The sequence below is a fragment of the Hipposideros armiger genome, unplaced genomic scaffold (genome assembly GCF_001890085.2).
Source record: "Hipposideros armiger isolate ML-2016 unplaced genomic scaffold, ASM189008v1 scaffold_30, whole genome shotgun sequence".
NCBI classification, from domain to species: Eukaryota; Metazoa; Chordata; class Mammalia; order Chiroptera; family Hipposideridae; genus Hipposideros; species Hipposideros armiger.
This window is the reverse complement of record NW_017731380.1, coordinates 3,889,786-3,908,762: the sequence shown is the minus strand read 5'-3', so window position 1 is coordinate 3,908,762 and position 18,977 is coordinate 3,889,786. Positions and strand designations below refer to the sequence as shown.

General features: G+C 38.4%; 1 protein-coding gene across 2 annotated transcripts in view; it reads right to left on the bottom strand.

The window, feature by feature from the left end:
- Window positions 1–5,054: 5,054 nt before the first annotated feature.
- CCDC148 (coiled-coil domain containing 148) overlaps window positions 5,055–18,977 on the bottom strand; it is a 217,780-nt gene continuing 203,857 nt past the window's right edge. Inside the window, exons 13-15 of one of the 2 annotated variants that reach the window (XM_019636887.1) lie at window positions 11,905–12,022; window positions 9,467–9,607; window positions 5,055–5,774 (exon numbers count right to left, since the gene is read on the bottom strand). In XM_019636887.1, the coding sequence (XP_019492432.1) occupies window positions 5,628–5,774; window positions 9,467–9,607; window positions 11,905–12,022 (406 nt within the window). In that variant the 3' untranslated portion in view covers window positions 5,055–5,627. Of the gene's footprint in view, window positions 5,775–9,466; window positions 9,608–11,904; window positions 12,023–18,977 lie in introns of those variants that run through there. The other variant, XM_019636885.1, reaches the window with a different exon arrangement.

The window sequence follows — 18,977 nt, the reverse complement described above, 5'->3', positions numbered from 1 at the left end:
GGCTTGGGAGCACGAGCTCTGAGCAGCAGGGCTGCTGGTTTGGATCCCACATGGGCCAGTGATGCTGCGCCCTCTACAGCTAAGATGGTGAACAACAGCTCGACCTGGAGCTGGGCTGCCATGAGCCGCAATGAGCGGCCGTCCAGTGGCCAGCGACCAATCTGCCTCAGCCAGAAAGAGCGCAATGATCACAATACCAACATGGGCCAGTGAAGCGACGCCCTCCACAACTAGACTGAAGAACAAAAGGACAGCAACTTGTCTGTTCCCCTTCCCCGGTTCCCCAACGCTGTTCCATCCCCCAGTTCCCCAATAAAATCTTAAAAAGAAAAATAGCATTTAACAATTAAGATGTTTTAAAAATGGAAATGCTCTCTTCATCCTACTCTCTGTAGAGAGTAGCAAACAATAAAACCCACTTAAGCTAGTTTAAATAAGAAAGCAATTCTAGGCAGTTCCTAGAATGTCTTGGAGGGCCAGAGAGTCTGTGCTTGAGGCTACCAGCTAGGGAAGATGCTCAGCCATCACCAGCAGACTGCTTCGCTGAAGACCCACTGCTCTTCTGCTAGTCCCATGCACCTTTGCTTGCATCACCAGTGCTGAGTGCTACATACTAAAGCTATGCAACTTTTATTCCCTGAAGCTTTTCCTCTCCATTGCCGCCCTTACCAGAACATGGATTCTTGCCTTCTCATATAGCTCACTTATGAATAAAATCTCAAATCAGTGCATCTGACTGGCAGAGAATATACAATGAAAGACTGGCGTATCTAGCTTCTAATGTGGGAGATGGATGCATAATGTGGGGTAGTCTCCAAATATGAGAATGATATGGCTGGGAAGCCACCAAGCACAGCAAATACTCTCCATTGGCAGTATGGTTCCAGTGGAGAAGATAGAAAGTCGATAGGTCTAGATAGATCAGATGTTACAAGTGAGAGAGAGGGGGGCATGATAAGTGACTCGCAGATTTCAGGTTTGCCTAATGTGGTGGATGGTGGCTCCGTTACTGAGATGGGGAGGTCTTGAAGGAGGAGCATGTTTAGTGCAAAAAGGGCAGCTAGGATCAAGAGTTAAGTTTGAATGAGGAAATGAGAGCAGAAGTGACATAGTAATTGAATCTCTTCATATCAGTCTATAAAAGGAAACAAATAAAAAGACAACAGCACCAAAAACTCATGGGCATCATCTTCAGTAGTTGGTGACAAGGTATTCCCATACACTAACAAATGTGAATGGGTAAAGAGTAACCACTGACAGCTATAAGATTTGATTATACCAACATCTTTGTAGGATATAGGAAAGTAAGGGGCATCAGATGGACCCAAGAACCCTAAGAAAACCAAGAAGTCCTCACTGGAAACCGTTTGAGCTGAAACTGAGAATTTTACACTCTCTAACAGTGAACGAGTACAAAGAGTTTGCAGTCAAGTCTGAAGGGGCCCGAGAAGTCTCGTCTCCAAATTCCCAGACTAACTAGTCACAGCTTACTTCTAGGACAAAGCCTCACAATGATGAGAAATTGCTGCAAGGAGAATCTAATTGAGCAGCACAGGAACAACAGAATTAAAGGAAACGGCAGTCCCAAATAAAAGTAAAGGAGGACATATCTTCAGAAAATAAGCTGCCAAATTTTGTGAACCCTGCACAAATACAACAAAAGAGAACTCTTGAGCTGTAAAGTTAGAAGAACTATCTTGCACCACAAATACTCCTACAAGTTAAGGCAAATTAGTTTCAAGGATAAATGAGCAAAAAAAAAAGGATCAGATCTTAATGTTAACATGAAGAAAACAGATTAAGAAGCATAATAACATCCCTATAGAGAAGGAATGAACACTAGAGACATTACCACAACATAGATTAAAATTACAATCTAAAAGTTAAATATAAAAATGATACAAGATATGAAAGAACATTAATCAGAATTAGAATAACTCAGAAATTAGGTGATATATTCTCTGGAAAAAAATTATAAATAAAAGTAAAATATTTCAGAATTGAGAGTAAACTAAAACAACAACAACAACAAAAAACCCAAAATGAATAGAAAATAACAGATAAGGCCTTAAGGTAAATAGAAGCTAAGAAATGGAAAAAGTTTTTTCAATAAAGAACAAAGACCCACAATGAAGAATTTTCTCATTTTTAAGAAAATGAAATTATATTCTTCAAAATTGTTGATGTCATTCTCAACAAAATACCAGCAAACTGAATTTGGCAGCATAATCCGTTAAGAGCATTATATACCACAAACATCTGGGATTTATTCCTGGAATGCAAGGGTAGTTCAACATGAAAACCAATCTATGAAATACACCACATTAACAGAATAAAGGAAGAAAAACTACATGATCATCTCAATTGATGCAGAAAAGGCATGCTTTCCACACGAGTCTCCAGATGGGAACGCAGCCCTGTCAACATCTAGATTTTAGCCCAGTGAGACCCAATTCAGACTTCTGACCTTAAGAACAAACTGACAATAAATTTGTACTGTTTAAGCCACCTAGTTTGTGGTAATTTGTTACAGCAGTGATATAAAATACAAACTCCAAAAATAAAAATAATAAAAAACCTTCAAACAAGAACCGTATGGTAGAGCCCCCAGTCAAGCCACAAAACTATAAGTGATAGTAGAAAATTGTAGTTTTGAACCACTAACTTTTGTCTAAAAGCAATAAATAACTGGAATAGTAAGAATGTTATCAAATAAGTCTATTAGGTTGTCTTAAAAGAATCCATGAACTACACTAAAAAGGCTTCTACTGGGCAAGGAAGGGATCATTTGAACAGCAATAAGGATAATACTTTAATAGATTGAAACATCAAATACCTTTAAATCCATGACTTCATAAAGCTAGAACAAAACTGATTGCCTTTGGAGGATGTTAGAAAACCAACTAGGGGCTGGCTGAATGGTTCAGTTGGTTAAGGGCTCCTTCAAGAGTGTGAGCTCTGAGCAACAGTGGTTTGATTCCTAACTCAAGCTGAGCTGCCACTGAGCTGCCAACAGGTGGCAGAATGGCTCAGCTAAAAAAAAAAAAAAGAAGAAAACCAACTAATTATTTAGAAAACTGATAGGAAAATAAAAAGACTGAAACACTTAGCATACATTTCTTATTCTACTAAATACCAGAAGAGGAAAATTTTTCTTTATATAAGGTTTCTAGCTTATCAAGGAGTGATTAAATTATAATATTTCTATCATGCAATCTATAATTAATTAATGGATCTAGGTACTGAGAATTAGTATTAGCTAGAATTTCAAAACAAGGCCCAAACAGATAATGTATGAATCCTGAAGGGTGAACATAACACCATAATTAAGTAGTAGTCTTTAGAAAAAACATCCAAATCTGATATCTGATAAAGCCTCTTAATTTAACTATCAATTTATAGCTAACTCAAAGGAACATATTAAATTATACCAACAGGACACAGTCAGAAAATCCAACATAGGAAATTCTATATGTAAATTTCTTCAACAAATAAATTTTGAGGGGAAAAAAGGAGGAATTAAAAGACACCCAAAAGACATAATTTAAAAACTAATACTAAAGTATAGTGTTTAAGAATCTTCCTTTGGGCAATTCAACAATAAAGAAGGTTAGAGCTAAAAGATCTAATCCTGGAGCTCTCCAACATTTAGAGATCAATAGAAATGGGGGAGTCAGCAAAGGAGATTGAGAAGAGACTAAAGCAGGAGGTAAAGATGGGTGTCATAGAAGCCAAGAGAAGAGCGTGTTCTAAGATGGGGTACATTGTCAACTGAGTTAAATGCTGCTATGAAGTAAGATGAAGGCTGAAAATAGTCACCAAGTTTGTCAATATGGAGTTCATTGGTGATCTTGCTAAGAGCAGTGTCAGAGGAGACTGAAGGCAAAGCTAAATCAAAATGACAGTAACTGGAAAGGGAGAAGACAAGAAACCACATATTTACAGGCAACGCTTTCAAGAAGTTTACCTAAGAAGAGGAGCAGAGAAATAGCCTTGTAGCTAGAGGAGAATGTGGGGTTAAGGGAGATTGATTTTTAAAGGAGGATTTGTTTGAGCATATGCTGAGGGAGAGGTTGAAGATATAGAAGAGAAAGAGCACAACTGAAAAAGAGAAATTCTGATGGAGTCCAAGGGGATGAAACCCAAAACACACATGAAAAGTCTGGTGTTCGATAGAGAGTTGCTCCCACTGCTCGACAAAGCAAAAGGAAAATGCAGACTTAGGTGTATTTGCAGATTTGGAGGTGGGAACCTCAGGGACTTCCTACCAAGTAGATTGAAACTGAATGGAAAGGATGTAATCAAAGACCATCATCCTCAAGGATGTGGACTTGAATCAGTCTATACCATTTATTACCCATGGGATTAAGGGTATTGGTGTCCAATTTCTTTGGATCATTTCATGGGGAATTTTAATTGGTATTTCCATCTTTTCATATGTTTATCAGTCATTTGTATTTCAGATTTATTTTAGTTTGTTTCATTAAAAAATGCTGATTAGGACTCACTAGATTGATTTAATGACTCACAGTTTGAAGAACTGATCTAGGCCATATTATATTACCTTTTTCAACCTAGTTCCTATTATGTGAAGTGAAAATAATCTCATAAGGTCGTTATGATGGTCAAATAAGACCGTATATGTAAAGTACATATACATGGTGCTGACTACACAGTTGTTCAATGAACGGAATCTATTATTAATACTATTTTTAAAAAGAAAGACAATAAGGCCTGAGTCTGGACAAAATCAACTACAATGCTGCCCAATCCCACCTAATGTTTTCACCAGAATCACAAGTACAACTCTCTCTGGTTCTCAAAATGGTATCACGACTTCCTGCTATGCATCAGCAGCTATGAGTATTTGTGTGGTTCTTCAGAAAGCATAAAAAAATTATGCTTGAGTTTTATTTGAAACACCCCCTTTCCATAAAATCTAGGTATTTGATAGGTAATGTAGACATTTTGATGGCATTCTAAATATTATAAATTTTAAAATATTTCTAAACACACATTTTTTTCCAAGCCAAAACATGTTCTCGTGCTTAAAATGCTGTTTCTAATTTCTAATTTATTCTTATGGGCTAATTTGCAAAACAAAATTGTTCGGATGATTGGTTTGCAGTAAACATGGTATACCAAATTGGTTTCTAAATTTAGAGAAAGGTTGAGTCTCCTCTTATAATAATTAAGAAATAATAGAAGTATTAATGATAATGAAGCTTTCATAATTAAAAAGTCAAATTCTGAAATAACAGGCAGAAATGAACGTTAGCAGGTGACAGCAACATAAATTATAATTCTCACAAATGGTTGTTTTGAGCTCTTTTCATGGGGTAATGTAACTTCTAAAACACAATTTACTAAATAATATATGTACCACATGTGTCATAATTAATTTCCATAGTCTTGGAGAATTTTGTACTATTAAATATAACAAAGATACTGGAAATAATACATAAAATTCTAAGAATCATAAAAGAAAGGCAAAGTTGTTTTAATAGGTGCCATGATTTCTATGTCTGATGTTTTAAAAAAATTTAAAAAGTAAAAATTATTGATATACATATAAATGTATTCAGAGAAAAATCTTATTTATGTCTAATAGGATTTGAGGATGAACTCTAGATTTTAAATACAGTAGACTCCATGTCCTTTCTTGGAGGTTTTTGAGGACTGATTTTTGGCAATATCTCTTTGGCATAAAAGGCTTTATGAAGTCCAGCTTCTCGAAGTGCCAACTCAAAACGAAGCCTAGGGTCAGAAATTATCTGTAGAAATAAAATACAATTTAAATAAATAAAAATTCATTGAACTAAAGTAAATTTTATCATTTAGTTCCATATTTCCCCAAGCTGCATAATTGTTTTTTTTCTGGATAGATGACTAGATGACAATAAATTTTGAATACAGAGTGACTATATTCTGGTTATTTTTACTGAAAATGTCCAAACCTTTTTGACATTATCACTTACTAGTGTATCAGTGGTTTCCAACATAAATGTATAGAATACTGTGTACTAGTCAAAATAAAACACATTAAAATGACTGAAAGATGAGATGAAAGAAGCTTAGTTTCATTACTATCATTAATTATTTACTGATAGCTGGAATTAGAAAATATAGACAATCATTGATTAAAATATAAATCTAAATTGCAACCTTGTGCATGTCTTTAAATAAACATTTTAATTTCTCCATCACTTGGCAATATGTAAATTAAGTTTGAACACATGGCCACTACTTGAAAAACAAAATCAATAGGACTTTTCTTCCAAGACCGGATTTCTATTTCAAGCAGAACTAGAAAATGCTTCCATCAATCTGATTCTAAGTGGGACTAGACATATGAGTAGTTCAATTTCTGTTTTCATTTATAGCTGATTGGACCTTATTCCTTCTTCTATGAATATTAAATGTCAACAGTGCTGTTTGCAATGATAAGAAGGTAGCCATATGGATTTCAGCTAATGAAGCATTTTACATGGACTTGAAGTTCCCTTAGAAGATTGAAAGCAGCCCCTCCTTCAAGGAGCTTTTTGAGAGGAGTAACAAGATTATACACAGATACTGGGTTTTTTTGGTAACATATGACAGAAATCCCAAGGGTCGGTACATCTACTGGTGCTGGGGAGATAGGATGGTCTCAGGTAAAGGGGAGCACTCAAGCTAACTGTCAAGTCCAACTTATTTCTTTATAAAGCAAAGGGGAGAGGAAGAGAGATTGAGCAAGAAAGGAAGGCACATGCAAACTTAGAGGTGAAGTAGGTCAATTTGGGATCAGGGTAGTCTGGGTAAAGTACCACTGGGGAACACTGTAGAAGGACACTTTTAAGACTGGGATTTGAATTTTAAAGGCTTGAAGTTTATGCCACTGAGTCTGGGGAGCTACTGAAGTGTGTTTATTTCTGTTTTAAGCATGGAAGTAATATAATCATTGTCATTGCATATAAAAGATGGATCTGATTGTAAGATCAGGATAAATTAAGGTGGCAGGGAAAGAAAGGATGGAGACAGGGAGAGTGGTTAGGGGTCTACTACAATTGTCCAGACATGTATTGGGTTGTTGGAAAAGTCATGAAGCATTTTTGCAACGAAAAACATAGAAAAGATATGCCCTGACTTTTCCGACAATCCAATAGTAATAAATGCCTCAACTTGGCTGGTAGCAAGGAAGAGAGAACTGTCAGAAACACTGAAGGAAAGACTAAATCTTGGCAACTGATCAGATACAGAGACTAGGGGCAATGATGCATTAAGTCAAGAATAATACAGAGATTGTGTCTGACAACCAACATATTTGAGCCTTAGGCCTAGGTTTCTTGTCTTCTGCTCCGTCATAGTCTCCCTGGTCACTCTCATCCACTTCCAGGGACTCAAGCTCCACCTGTGTGCTGGCTGACTCCCTCATTACCTCCAGGATTCACCTCTCTTCTCAGCTCTGGGGTGTTTAAATGTTTCTGATACTCCATTTTTTGAATAAACAAAGTGAAATGGGAATCTCCCTTGCATGCTGACCTCCATCTTCCCAATTCCTCCCCAGAGGCAGCCAATCAGTTTCTTGTAAATGTGCACTGGACATTTTCACCCTAAACATGACATGAACAAAAATTCTCTCTCCCCAATTTTGGTTTTCCTTATCTATGCTTTTATGGTAATGGCAGCAACACCTAATCATTATAATTTACTGAATCACTACTAGGTGCCAGGCAATATTCTAGGAAATTGACATTTTCTTATTCCTCACAGGATCTTGCAAATTATTATTTTACAGATGAAAAAAACAAGACAGAAAGATGGAAAATACCTTACACAAGTTCACACAGCCAGTAAATAGTGGAACAAACTGCCTAGTTGAGAATGATCCTCACTTTCATTACCACCCCCTTTCCTCAGCTAGAGCCACTCTTGCCCCTCCCCCACTACTGTGAGGGTTCTACCATCTTAAAAGGTTATGATCCCATGTCCCAGCCCACCAATTTTCCACTCAGGGCATATTGCTAAAAACACATCCGATTATACAATTCACCTGCTTCCAAGTTTCACCTTTCTCCTCAAGATAAAGGTCAAATGTCTTTGCTAGCAAGACCTATCTTCTTCACAGTCTGACCCTAACCTGTGTTTCCGGTCTCACCTCCCAGCACCCACCCTTGCCCTGTAGCTTACACTGCAGACACACCAGTAAGGACCTCTTTCCACCCACTTCTGCCTGGTGAAACCCTTACTCCTCGACCCAGGTGCCCGAGACCTTTCTAGCTTCTGACTTCAATTCTTCGCAAGCCCAGCTACCCTCTGGCTTTGGATTCCGGAAGCACCCTTATAATTTATCTCCCTCCCATCTCCCACTCCTTCCCCAACCTATTTTTTTTGGTTTTTAGCTTAAATCATCTGGAATGAATGTTGTTTCTGCTGCCAAAAATCCTCGACTAAGATGTAACTTAAGTTTCCTCTGACCCTTTCTCTGACTCCCCCAGTCAGGGCTAACCCCTGGTCGCTGCAGCCCTTACCTACATTATGGAGATGATCTCAACCTACAGGCATTATCCTCATATTTGTTGCCCATCCTCCCAACCCAGCTACCCTGCTCTCTTCCTCCACACAGGACACGTCTACCTTGTTCAGGATGGCAGCTCACACAGTGCCCAGATATAGTATTATAACATATGCTCTCTCAATATGTGTCCAATTAATAAATGAATTGTTCATCTTTGTATTCCCTAGCAAAGTATGCAGGACATAATCGAGGCACACTAGATTTACTTGTCAGTGGATAAATGAAGTTTACTGATTTTTAAATAATTAAATAAATATCAGCTCTCCTCAAATTGGCAAAATTAATAACTACTTTCTCCCTTAAGTTCAGGGGTACACATTCATTCATCTGTCCTTCCTCCATTCCATCCATCCAACTAAAAAACCTTTTTAAAATCCATTCTCAGTTACAGCAAGACTAAAATGAACCAAATTTTCTAGAAATGGTTAAATAACCCTTTAATACTTTTCCCACAGAACGTTTTATTTCATCATTAACTCTGATGTATTATCTTCTGTTCATTTTAATTTCTGAAAGCTTCCCTCTGCACCATCATTTGTTTCTTTAAAAGGATTTATGTTATGAATTTAAACAAATTCTGAATATGACAGAGAAATATTCACCAACAATATATAATATGAACACAATTTTAAAGTAAAATTTTGTAAGGTTATTTTTAAATTAAAAAAAAAATTTTCAATGATCAAGTCATAACATTTTCAGATAAACTTTTTCTATGGTTACCTATCATCTATTTTATAAAGAATTGTGCAGTAATTATGTGCTAACACTTAGAAATAAAAAATTATGCTGATATGTGTGTTATTCAAATGTAAATATTGAAAATGATTTGTAACCCAAAACATACACTTCTACAATTTTTATCATCATCATGGCTTTTGCATCAATCATGCTAATTCCCATAATTACCTGCTGTTCATTGTATGTATTCAATGTGAAGAGTGGCTTTTGAAGAACAAATTCTTCTTCAATTCCAATACCCATCCTTGCTTTCGATGCCATTGTACCTGACATCACTCTAACAGGGTCAAATTGAGCAACGATAGCAACCTAAAAAGAGAAAGCATGACTACTTGGAACAAGATCCAGACTACATACTTCTGGGCAATATTATTATTGTTTAATGTCCATTGAAATTAACAAGTTTTATTATAGATAAAACCTATGAGGGAAGGGTAGAAAGAATATTAAACCAGGCCAGTCCTAGAGATCCACAAAGGAGTTAATAGTTTAAAAACAAAATATAATATTAAAAGGTTGTGATATGTAATTGTTGCTGCTGATTGAATAGGTAGTTATGATTAAGTTTAGAAAAAAATTTGTCTTTCTGATACAAAATTTGTCTTTCTAATATAGAAAACCTGCATATTCACATAGCTTGAAAGTAACTAAAAGTAAAAAAAACTATTTAACCACTAGCAATCTACGGCCATCTTGACAACCTCATGAAACTTTTCAAAAAGTTTAATCTGATTAAGCTGAATCTAGAGCATATTATTCATGGGTAAAGTAGAGTTTGTTGGCATTATAGGGCAAGATGGGTGAATTTCCATTGTACCAGGCAACTAGATTTCTAGGACTGTTATAAACCATTGTTCTCCCTTTTACTGAACAACTGCAGAGTCACTTTAACCCAGATGCCCTTGTTCTTTATGATAATTGAAATCATTCAAATCTGTGTCTTAATGAAAAGAAGCCTCTAATTTTATAAATTACATGCACTATTAGTAACACCTGCCTGTTAATTCCTGCAGTCAAGAATTAGCATTAAGAAAATGACATTTTTCATGCCATTTAGAAACTGTAATGACCTAACTGGGGGTTGAACATACTGGGGAGTTGAAGACACTTTAATTATTATAGGTTTACTAGCCAAAAACTTAACCGGCACGGATATTTCCTCTTTCAAAGGGTTCACAAATGGAAAGAATTCTAATCATATGGACACTGTACTTATCAGTTATATTTTGAACAAGAATGCTTTTAGTAATAGTGACATTGTTTTGTTCCTAGAAGACCACAATATATAATTATTTGCAGATGATGGAATAATTTAAATTTTGTTAAATCTAGGATGACCAGGACTTAACATCCCTATGCTTTGAATTTCTCTAATCTATTTTATCCAAGAAGATGATATAACAGTGGAGTGCATTTACATTTCCTCTATATTATCTCATTTACCTAGGCTTTCTCAGTCTAGGACTAGGTAATAAATGTCAGACGGGTCTGACATTTGTTAGCTGTGTGACTGTGAAGGATCTCTGTGCCTCTTCAGTTTCCCCTTCTATTAAATAGGATTATAAATAATACCTACATCATAAGGTTTTTGTCAAGATTAAGTGAGGTAAAACCTAAGAGCATTTAGAAGAGAACTTTATACTTAGTAAATATTCCAAAAATGTGAATGAACATTACTACAAACCTATCAGGCAGGTACTAATATTATTCTCATTTTTTCAGAGGGGGAAATGAAACTTAGGGAGGTTTTAGTAAAAGATCTAAGTTTCTCCTGCCGATGAGTAGCGAACCAGGTTGTTCCAGGTTTGAAGAACATGAGAGGCCAGGTTCTTATCCGAGATTCTACTGGGTTGTCAGAAAAATCATGACATATTTTTTTCTGTTTTTTGTTGCAAAAATGCGTCATGACTTTTCCGACAGCCCAATATGTTGCCTCCACTGGCTTCGAAGGAAAACCAGACAGTCATTTCCTATCAGCTGGGAAGTAGTCAATGAAGACATCAGGGCTTCTGAGTTGAACTAATCACTTCCAGGTTAAAAACTCTGAAAAATTACCAAGTAAAACTATTTTATCACATTTCCCAAGTTCTTACCTAATCTTGCCACCTACTGTCTTTTTTCTAAACTTTTGCTTACTTTTATCAGACAAAGCAATGGGAGACATTTTTCCACAAAAAGTAATATTTTTAAAAAGTGTTTTGTTAACATGTTTGTTTTCTATGGGATATTCCCTACCACAAAGGGAGTAGGTTGCTCAAGCTTTACCAGGTTTTTTGAGGAGAGTAAAATCTTTGGGCTAGATGCAGCATTTCTAGCATCTAAATATATATGGATATTCAGCTATGAAACTAGAGGTAATGTGGATGCATTTAAACCTTGGGAGAACTTTTACAAAGGGGCTGATAAAGTTCTTTTTAATACACTAAGAACCTGGAAATGGTTCAACACAAATCTGATTGCTCCCAGGAATTAAGATCAGTGTCCCAATTTGGAAAAGTTACATTTTATATAGCAGATCTCATGAACTAAGTCCTAGTAATAATGTTATTAAGAGCACTTAGAAACGTTCTTTAAACCACCCATGAAAATTTTCAAATTAAAAACACCTGTTTCTTAAGGGCTTCTAGCCGCCTCTCTCTTTCTTCCTCTTCATGTGCTTCTTGAAGAGCCACTTCTTTTTTCTCCATCAAACGCTTTTCCAGTAATTCTTGTCTATATTTAACCCTTTAGAAATAATGCACAGGGAAGTTGGGAAAACATCATAATCTTGAAGATTAAATGGATAAAAGCACAGCGGCAGAAGGAATCTCAGAGGTGACATCCCAGTCATCGTTTTTCCTTGCTTTTGGTTGATTTCTCAAATTCAAACAATACAATGCCATTTACAATAATTCTACTAACAACCAGAGAAACTGCAGGTCATGGGGCAGGAAAACCCGGGGTAAAATCTAATCCATCCCTTTTTTCATTGAATTCACCGTTACGCACTCTCAAAATTTCTGTCGCCTGCCACACTGGCAGCTAATTCGATCTGACAGATGAAACTCTTAAGTGAATTATAGCTGTCTTCTGATGTGTATTAACACAATGAGATGGTAAAAAGGCTATGTTACTGCTTAAATCTACATATTTTTAAAAGCAAGAATAGTAAATAAAATACTATAACAACAATCCCCAAATTATCTCAATGACTAGAACTTAAACCAATCTATATTGTCACTCATTTTGAAAGAATGCCGTGTGTGTGTTTGTGTGTGTGTGAAGAAACTAAAAATTGCACTTTGACTGTAGATGGCAGCAAAAACATGACTTTCCCATACCACTATGTTTCCATCTTCCTTAAAATCAGCAGATATTAAAACAGGGCACCTTTAAATACCTGTTTTAATACCTCCAGGCTCCTTTGGCCCTCCTCTACTGCCTTTTTTGGGCAGCCTCCTTTATCACCTTCTTGCCCAAGCTACTCTTCTGAATTAGATATGAGATGCCTTTTCAAAAAAGTAGTCACCTGGGTTCCCCAGGGAGTATGAGGCCATTGCCCCTCTTCCATCATTAATGATTTAGATTTAACTTTATTTGTGACATCAGTTACAAATGTGCATTGCCCTTAGCGTGCACACCTGCATTTTCCATGGATCTACTTCACTAGACCCTGTTTATTCTGGATCCTGAACACTGAGGAGTTCACTGTGCATCAAGTCTTGTGCTAAGTGCTTTACATGTTACAGCCCTATGTTGGGGTACCATTGTTGATCCCATTTTAAAGATAAAGGAATAAAGGCAGAGACAGGTGATGCAACTTATCCAAGTATTCACAACTAGAAAGTGGCAGCACCAGAGATCAAACTCAGGAAGACCAGCCCCCAGAGACCAGCCCCAGCTCTCACCCTCCAACCCCCATGTAATTCACCACTAATGCTCTTCTCTCTTCTCCCCTTGATGGTTCACCTGACCTGAATTATGAATGCCTGTGTGCCAAACCCCGTGTTAGTGTGAGCACAGTGAGAGAAAGACTGCCCTGAAGATGTCTGTAGGTTAACAGAGACAAAAAGGCAAACCTAACAACTAAACAAGGTATACAGTGCCTTCTAAGAGGTATAAACAAGGCCCATGGAGCATTTGGAGAAATATGAGATGACTGCTTGCTGGGTTGTGGGAAAGACTGCTGCATTTAGCGAGAGCTGTATGGAAGGGGCAGCATCTGAGCTAGGTTTCGAGAGTCAGGACCTGGAGAGACAAGACGGCATGACAGCTGAGGGGAGGCCGGCCTTTCTAGCAGAGAAAGCCAGCGCGAGGCTGAGCCACGGGAGGCACTCACACTCAGGCGTGTGCAGGTGCAGGGGTGGCGTGTGAAAGCGGGTAACTTCTTAAATTTTGCCCCTGGAAACCTGGCTTGCCTCCTCTAGTCACAGCTCTGAGAAGAGTTCAAGATGGTTAAAACAGAGTGAGTGAATGAGCAGAGAGAGAGAGAGAGAGAGAGAGAGAGAGAGTGCTGGTAAGCTGAGCCAGTTCTTTCCCTCAGGAAGATTTATTTCTGGGGAGGGAAGTTCTTTAAAATCAGGGTGCTCTTGAGGCTGGTACTCAAGAAGAAACACAGAGCGAGGAAACCGGGGGAGCATGTTGTCCATCCCTGCAGAGTACAAAACCCAGAAAGGGATGTATTTAAAAGGAAAATCCTAAGAACCTTTGATGGCGGTGGCTATCCTCCCCGTCATCTCCATATCAGGCGTCAGTCGTCAGACACACAGATTAGAGAACCCACGGATCAGATTGCTGCCTTCCTCCTATTCCTCTATGTCATAGAAAGCTGTCTTTCTTATTCTCTCCCTTTTCACTAAGGCATGACACAACCTCCCTAATGAGGTTCTACTCAATTTAAGCACTGAGTACAAGCTAAGAGAACCACTGTGAAGGTTCAATTAAGAGATACCCTGGGATTTGACAATTACCATATGCTAATTCTCAGAACCTTTGGAAAGTTTTTCTTCCTTTGGGATATGTAGGTTGCTTTGTCAGCAATAAAGTTCTGTCTGCTTTGTGGAAAAGGAATGGCTGTTCCAGTGAGGGGAACTGAACTAGTGAGGAAGAAGAAACTGCAAATGAAAGTAAGGCATTTGAACCTGTGTCAAAGTCTGGTTCATGGTTTATGGTGAGACCCATTCCTTCCTTCAACAAGTATATACTGAGCACCTGCTCTACATCAATCACTGCAAGACACTGGAGATAAAATCTGAACACAGGAGACATGCTCCTGTCCTCACAGAAGTGACAACCTAATGGGGATACAAAGACTCAGGTGATTATGATACAGGACGGCTCTTGCTCTGATGGGACAGTGAGGCAGAGGCCCCGAGAGAGGCACCTTTGCTTGGATCATTCAGGGGAGCATCCAAAAGGAAGTGTTCTCAATTTTAGAGCCAAAAAAGCAGGAATTCACCAGAGGGAGGGGGAGAGAATAGGAAATGTTCCAGGAAGAAAAAAAAAAAAAAGAAAATAGCATATGAAGGCCCAGAAAAGACAGTACATGGTATGTTTGAAGAACTGAAAAAAAATTTAGCAAGATCCAAAATGAACAATACAAGGTGGGCAATGCCAAGGACTGAGGGTGGAGGCAGGTGGGCCAGGCTGTGGGCACTTTGCAAGCCTGAGGGCTTTTGATGAGGGAAATGTGATCAGAAAAATCCCTCCAGTGATATGGAGGATGGATTGTAAGGAGGTAAGACCAGAGTTATCCAGATGCAAGTGTATGGTTTCCTGAACTAAGGGGAGGGATACTGTTAGGAGGTAGGGAGAAGACATGAATTTAAAATTTAGGTAGAAAATAGAACAAGTAGGAATTGTTCACTTAATTTATGGGAGAGGGGAAAAGATAGAGGAAGAAGTTAAGGTGCTATCTTGCACAGTGAACGACAGAGTCCCTCACTAAAATTGGGAACTTAGAGAAACTGGGAAGAGAAGAAATTAAGCTCAGTTTGGCCCCAGATCAAACTGTCTTCACAAGAGCTGGGCTGGAGAAATAGGTGGGGCATCTTATCAGTGGCAAGGAATTGAGGCCATGGGGCAGATGATATCAATCAGGAAAAGAGGCATACCGCTGTTTAATTGTGCTACGCATATGTTGCATATTTTACAAATTAAAGTCAAACCCCCACAGACAAAAAAGATTACAATTTACTTTATTGTGATACTTGCTTTATTGTGGTGGTCTGGAACCGAACTCGCAATATCTCCAAGGTATTCTTGCATAGAGTAAGAAAAGGAGTTGGCCTAGGATTGATTCCCAAGGGAACACCATTTAAGAAAAAGAAGAGGAAACTCTAGGAGAATGAGGAGAAATGGTGCCAAAGAAGCTAAGGGAAAGGGGATCAACGATGCCAAATGCTATAGAACAATTATAATCCAAGATAATTGTTGGATTAACAGGGAGCCATTGGTGATCTTGGTGAGGGCAGTCAGTAGAGAGGTGGCTGAAGAATTATTGGGAGATGAGGAAGGAAGAGACGAGTGGAGACAACTCTTTCAGTAAGACATGTAAGTAGAGAGAAACAGGTCTTGGAGAAAGTGTAGCTATCCGATCATAGTTGCACTGGCTCCAAAGTGACCAAGATGACTCTACCTTGAAGATTTGCCAAAGGAACATTTAAGGAAACAGGAGACAAACAAGTTCATTTTTATAGATTCTATGGTTTAAATTCAAATAATTCATTTTTAAACGAGAAAGTTGGTGCCTCTTCTCCCTCTCTGGGTAGAAAAAAATTCTTGGCCTAAAGAGAAGGGATGTAGAAAAACTTCTGGAAGAAAGCCAAATAATCACATATGCATGGGGAAGGAAAAGAGCACTCAGTAAAGTCAATCATTTGGAAAATTTTCCACATAAATACCTATAGCCCTTTGAGGTAGCAGATTTTCCCCACATTAAACTGTTATGAAAGTCAATGTCAGAATGTGGCTAAGCTCAATCGTCTTTACGTTGCGCACTGAATTCCCAAACAGGTATCCTAGGTGCATCTCTCAGCCTGTTTTCATGCTCCCTGAGTCCACAAAAATGGAAAGTGCTGGAGAAGAGGCATTTTCAACTTCTCCTGGGGGAGGAGAAACATCATATTGTTCAAAAGCAGCAGCTGCTGCAGGATCAGGCACAGAATTAGCAACAATCTGAAAAGGATTTTAAGCCTCCAGGCCTGAGTGTAGTTGAAGGGGCAAGAAGCTTTCGTGTGGAAATGAAGAGTTTACATATCATTTAGAAGACTTTTTATGTGTGTACTGCACCCTAAGAGAGGAGTTTACAAACGCCAATGGTTTGGAAACACCTCGAATTTTAGTGACAGTCTCCCTTTGCTTCAGTGAAACTTCAGGAAGAACTTGGCAAAATATTAAGCACTAAATCTTGGCCTCTTTGTCTGAAGTTACAGGTAACTTCAGTCTAAAAAGAAGCTACAGTAGCCAAGAGGTGAACAAGGCTTCTGAAGAATAGCTGATAGTGCCAGGTTCTCCATTTTTTAAAGAAAGATTTAAAGCAGTAAGGAAAGCAGTGCAAAGATGCATTTTAATTAGAGTACTCTAACCAGTATCAAACTCCCCACAAAGTGTTTCAGGGAAGTAATTTACCCTACCGAATTCAAGGCAGTTTTGTAAACAAACTTGCTACTTGATGTTTAGGGCATGTGGCTTACGTGATATTGAACATGAAATCTTTTAAACAGACCCATGCCCATGGTGTTACTGCCAGAGGTGTTTCAGCCTGCTAGGAAATCCAGTTTTAGCTCTAAACCCACTCAGAAAGTTTGTTCTCAACAAGCAGAGAGAATCCTTCCACCAGCTATAGGGTACTTCAACAGAGAAGAATGTTAGGTCAAAAGATTGGGCCAGGTGGCAGCATTGCCAAAGGTGGAGAAAGGGAGAAGACAAGCCAGCCCAGTTCAGACCGCTCACTAGTTCCTTGGTGAGTTTAAAGAGCAATTTTCTATTGGAATTCCATTCTTTCATACATGAATTCTGTCAACATACAGTTACTTGAGCACCTCCTATGTGCCAAGCATTGCCCGAGGTGCTTAGGATACGATAGTGAAAAATAAAAGCCAGACAGAAAAGATCCTCACCCTCTTCAGTCTTATATTATTTGTGGGGTTTTTTTTCTGTATAAGCATGCCTAAGTTAGCACTCTAGAAAAATGCATAAAATTGTTCTCGATAAATTGTTTTTAAATTTATCAAAAAGCCCTAAATTAGAGTCCCTTCTTATACGGCTACAGAGCGATGGTTCTCAACGATGATGGTCACTAGTATAGTGGGAACTTATAAAGTCTGCTGCCAAGGCACCGCGCCAAACTAATTAGATCAGAATCTGCTGGTGAGTATTTTAAAAGTTCTCTCAGGTGCTTCTAATGTGTACCCTGGGCTGAGAACCCAGAGCACCTGGCCCAGTGGGTCCCTCACTTGAGCTAACTTCAGAATCACGGGAGGGCTTGTTCAAGGGCAGATTGCTACACAGCCTCCAGAGTTTCTGATTCAGTAGTAACAAGGTCCAAAAATTTGCATTTCTAACAGGTTGCCATGTGATGCTGATCCTGCTGACTAGGGACCACACTTTGAGAACTACAGCATCGATAAATAATTTAGATTAGCGGGACTCTACCTAACTGCTGTGACCAAGACAAAGCCAGGAACAAATTACTACCTAGACGGAGCTTATTTCTGATTGGGCGTGACATATACATCACAATTATATGCCTCAGGATGGATCCAAACTAGAAATTCCTGCTTCGGTGCTACTGACATTCAAGAGCAGAATTTTTTCAACCCTACCCCACCCTCCAAGGCCCCAACATACATGGATGAGAGGCTCCCTCAGTGACTGTGGCCCGCTCAGGCTTGGGTCAATGTTAGTGATGGTTAATCACAATAATGGCTGTTACTGGACCGCCTTCTTTCCCTCCACTGGACAAAACACTGGTGTATCCTGATGACAGCTGTAAACCTCAGGCTACTGGCACTATTTAAATAAAATATCAGGTCTATTCAGTAAAATCAAAGAAGGAAGAAATAACTCGAGGGCAGTTCAGCCTTAAAAAAAGGAGATCTGAGCCACTTTTCTTTGGGAATAGTCTTTGAAGCTCCAATGGGATGGATATTTTATCATGGTGGAAGTGAAAAACCATAAATGAGAGTGAAGTACATTTTCTTGTTCTTTATCATCAGTCTCAACCTAGCTGTCTGAGTCGCTTGAGTTGGAAATGCAGAGATACAAACAATTGTGGAACAAGGGCCTAAACCTGGCAATTCAGAGTTGAGCACAGGACAAGGTGTGAGAGACGGTTACTGGAAGAACATTGCAAATATCATATTAGCTCTTTCCCCAAATTAGTGCAGAAAGACATGTCTGCCACTATTTCCATACCCTCTCTTAGAACTATTCCTAACTCTTTCCGTCTAGTTTTCAGTAATCCTTATACATCCTCAGATAGTCTCAAAATTTTCCTAGAATAGTTCTTTCCAATAGTATTTCAAAAGTGGGGTACAGACAATAAGAGGCACATTGTCTATAGATAATTAAAAACAACAATAGATGCCTGTCTCTTTTTTTAAATTATCACGCACCAGCAAGTCTACACAAAGTTAGTGATAAACTACTCCCTTCACTGGAATATACAACCCTCTCTCACTCCAGTCTTCGTTGTTCC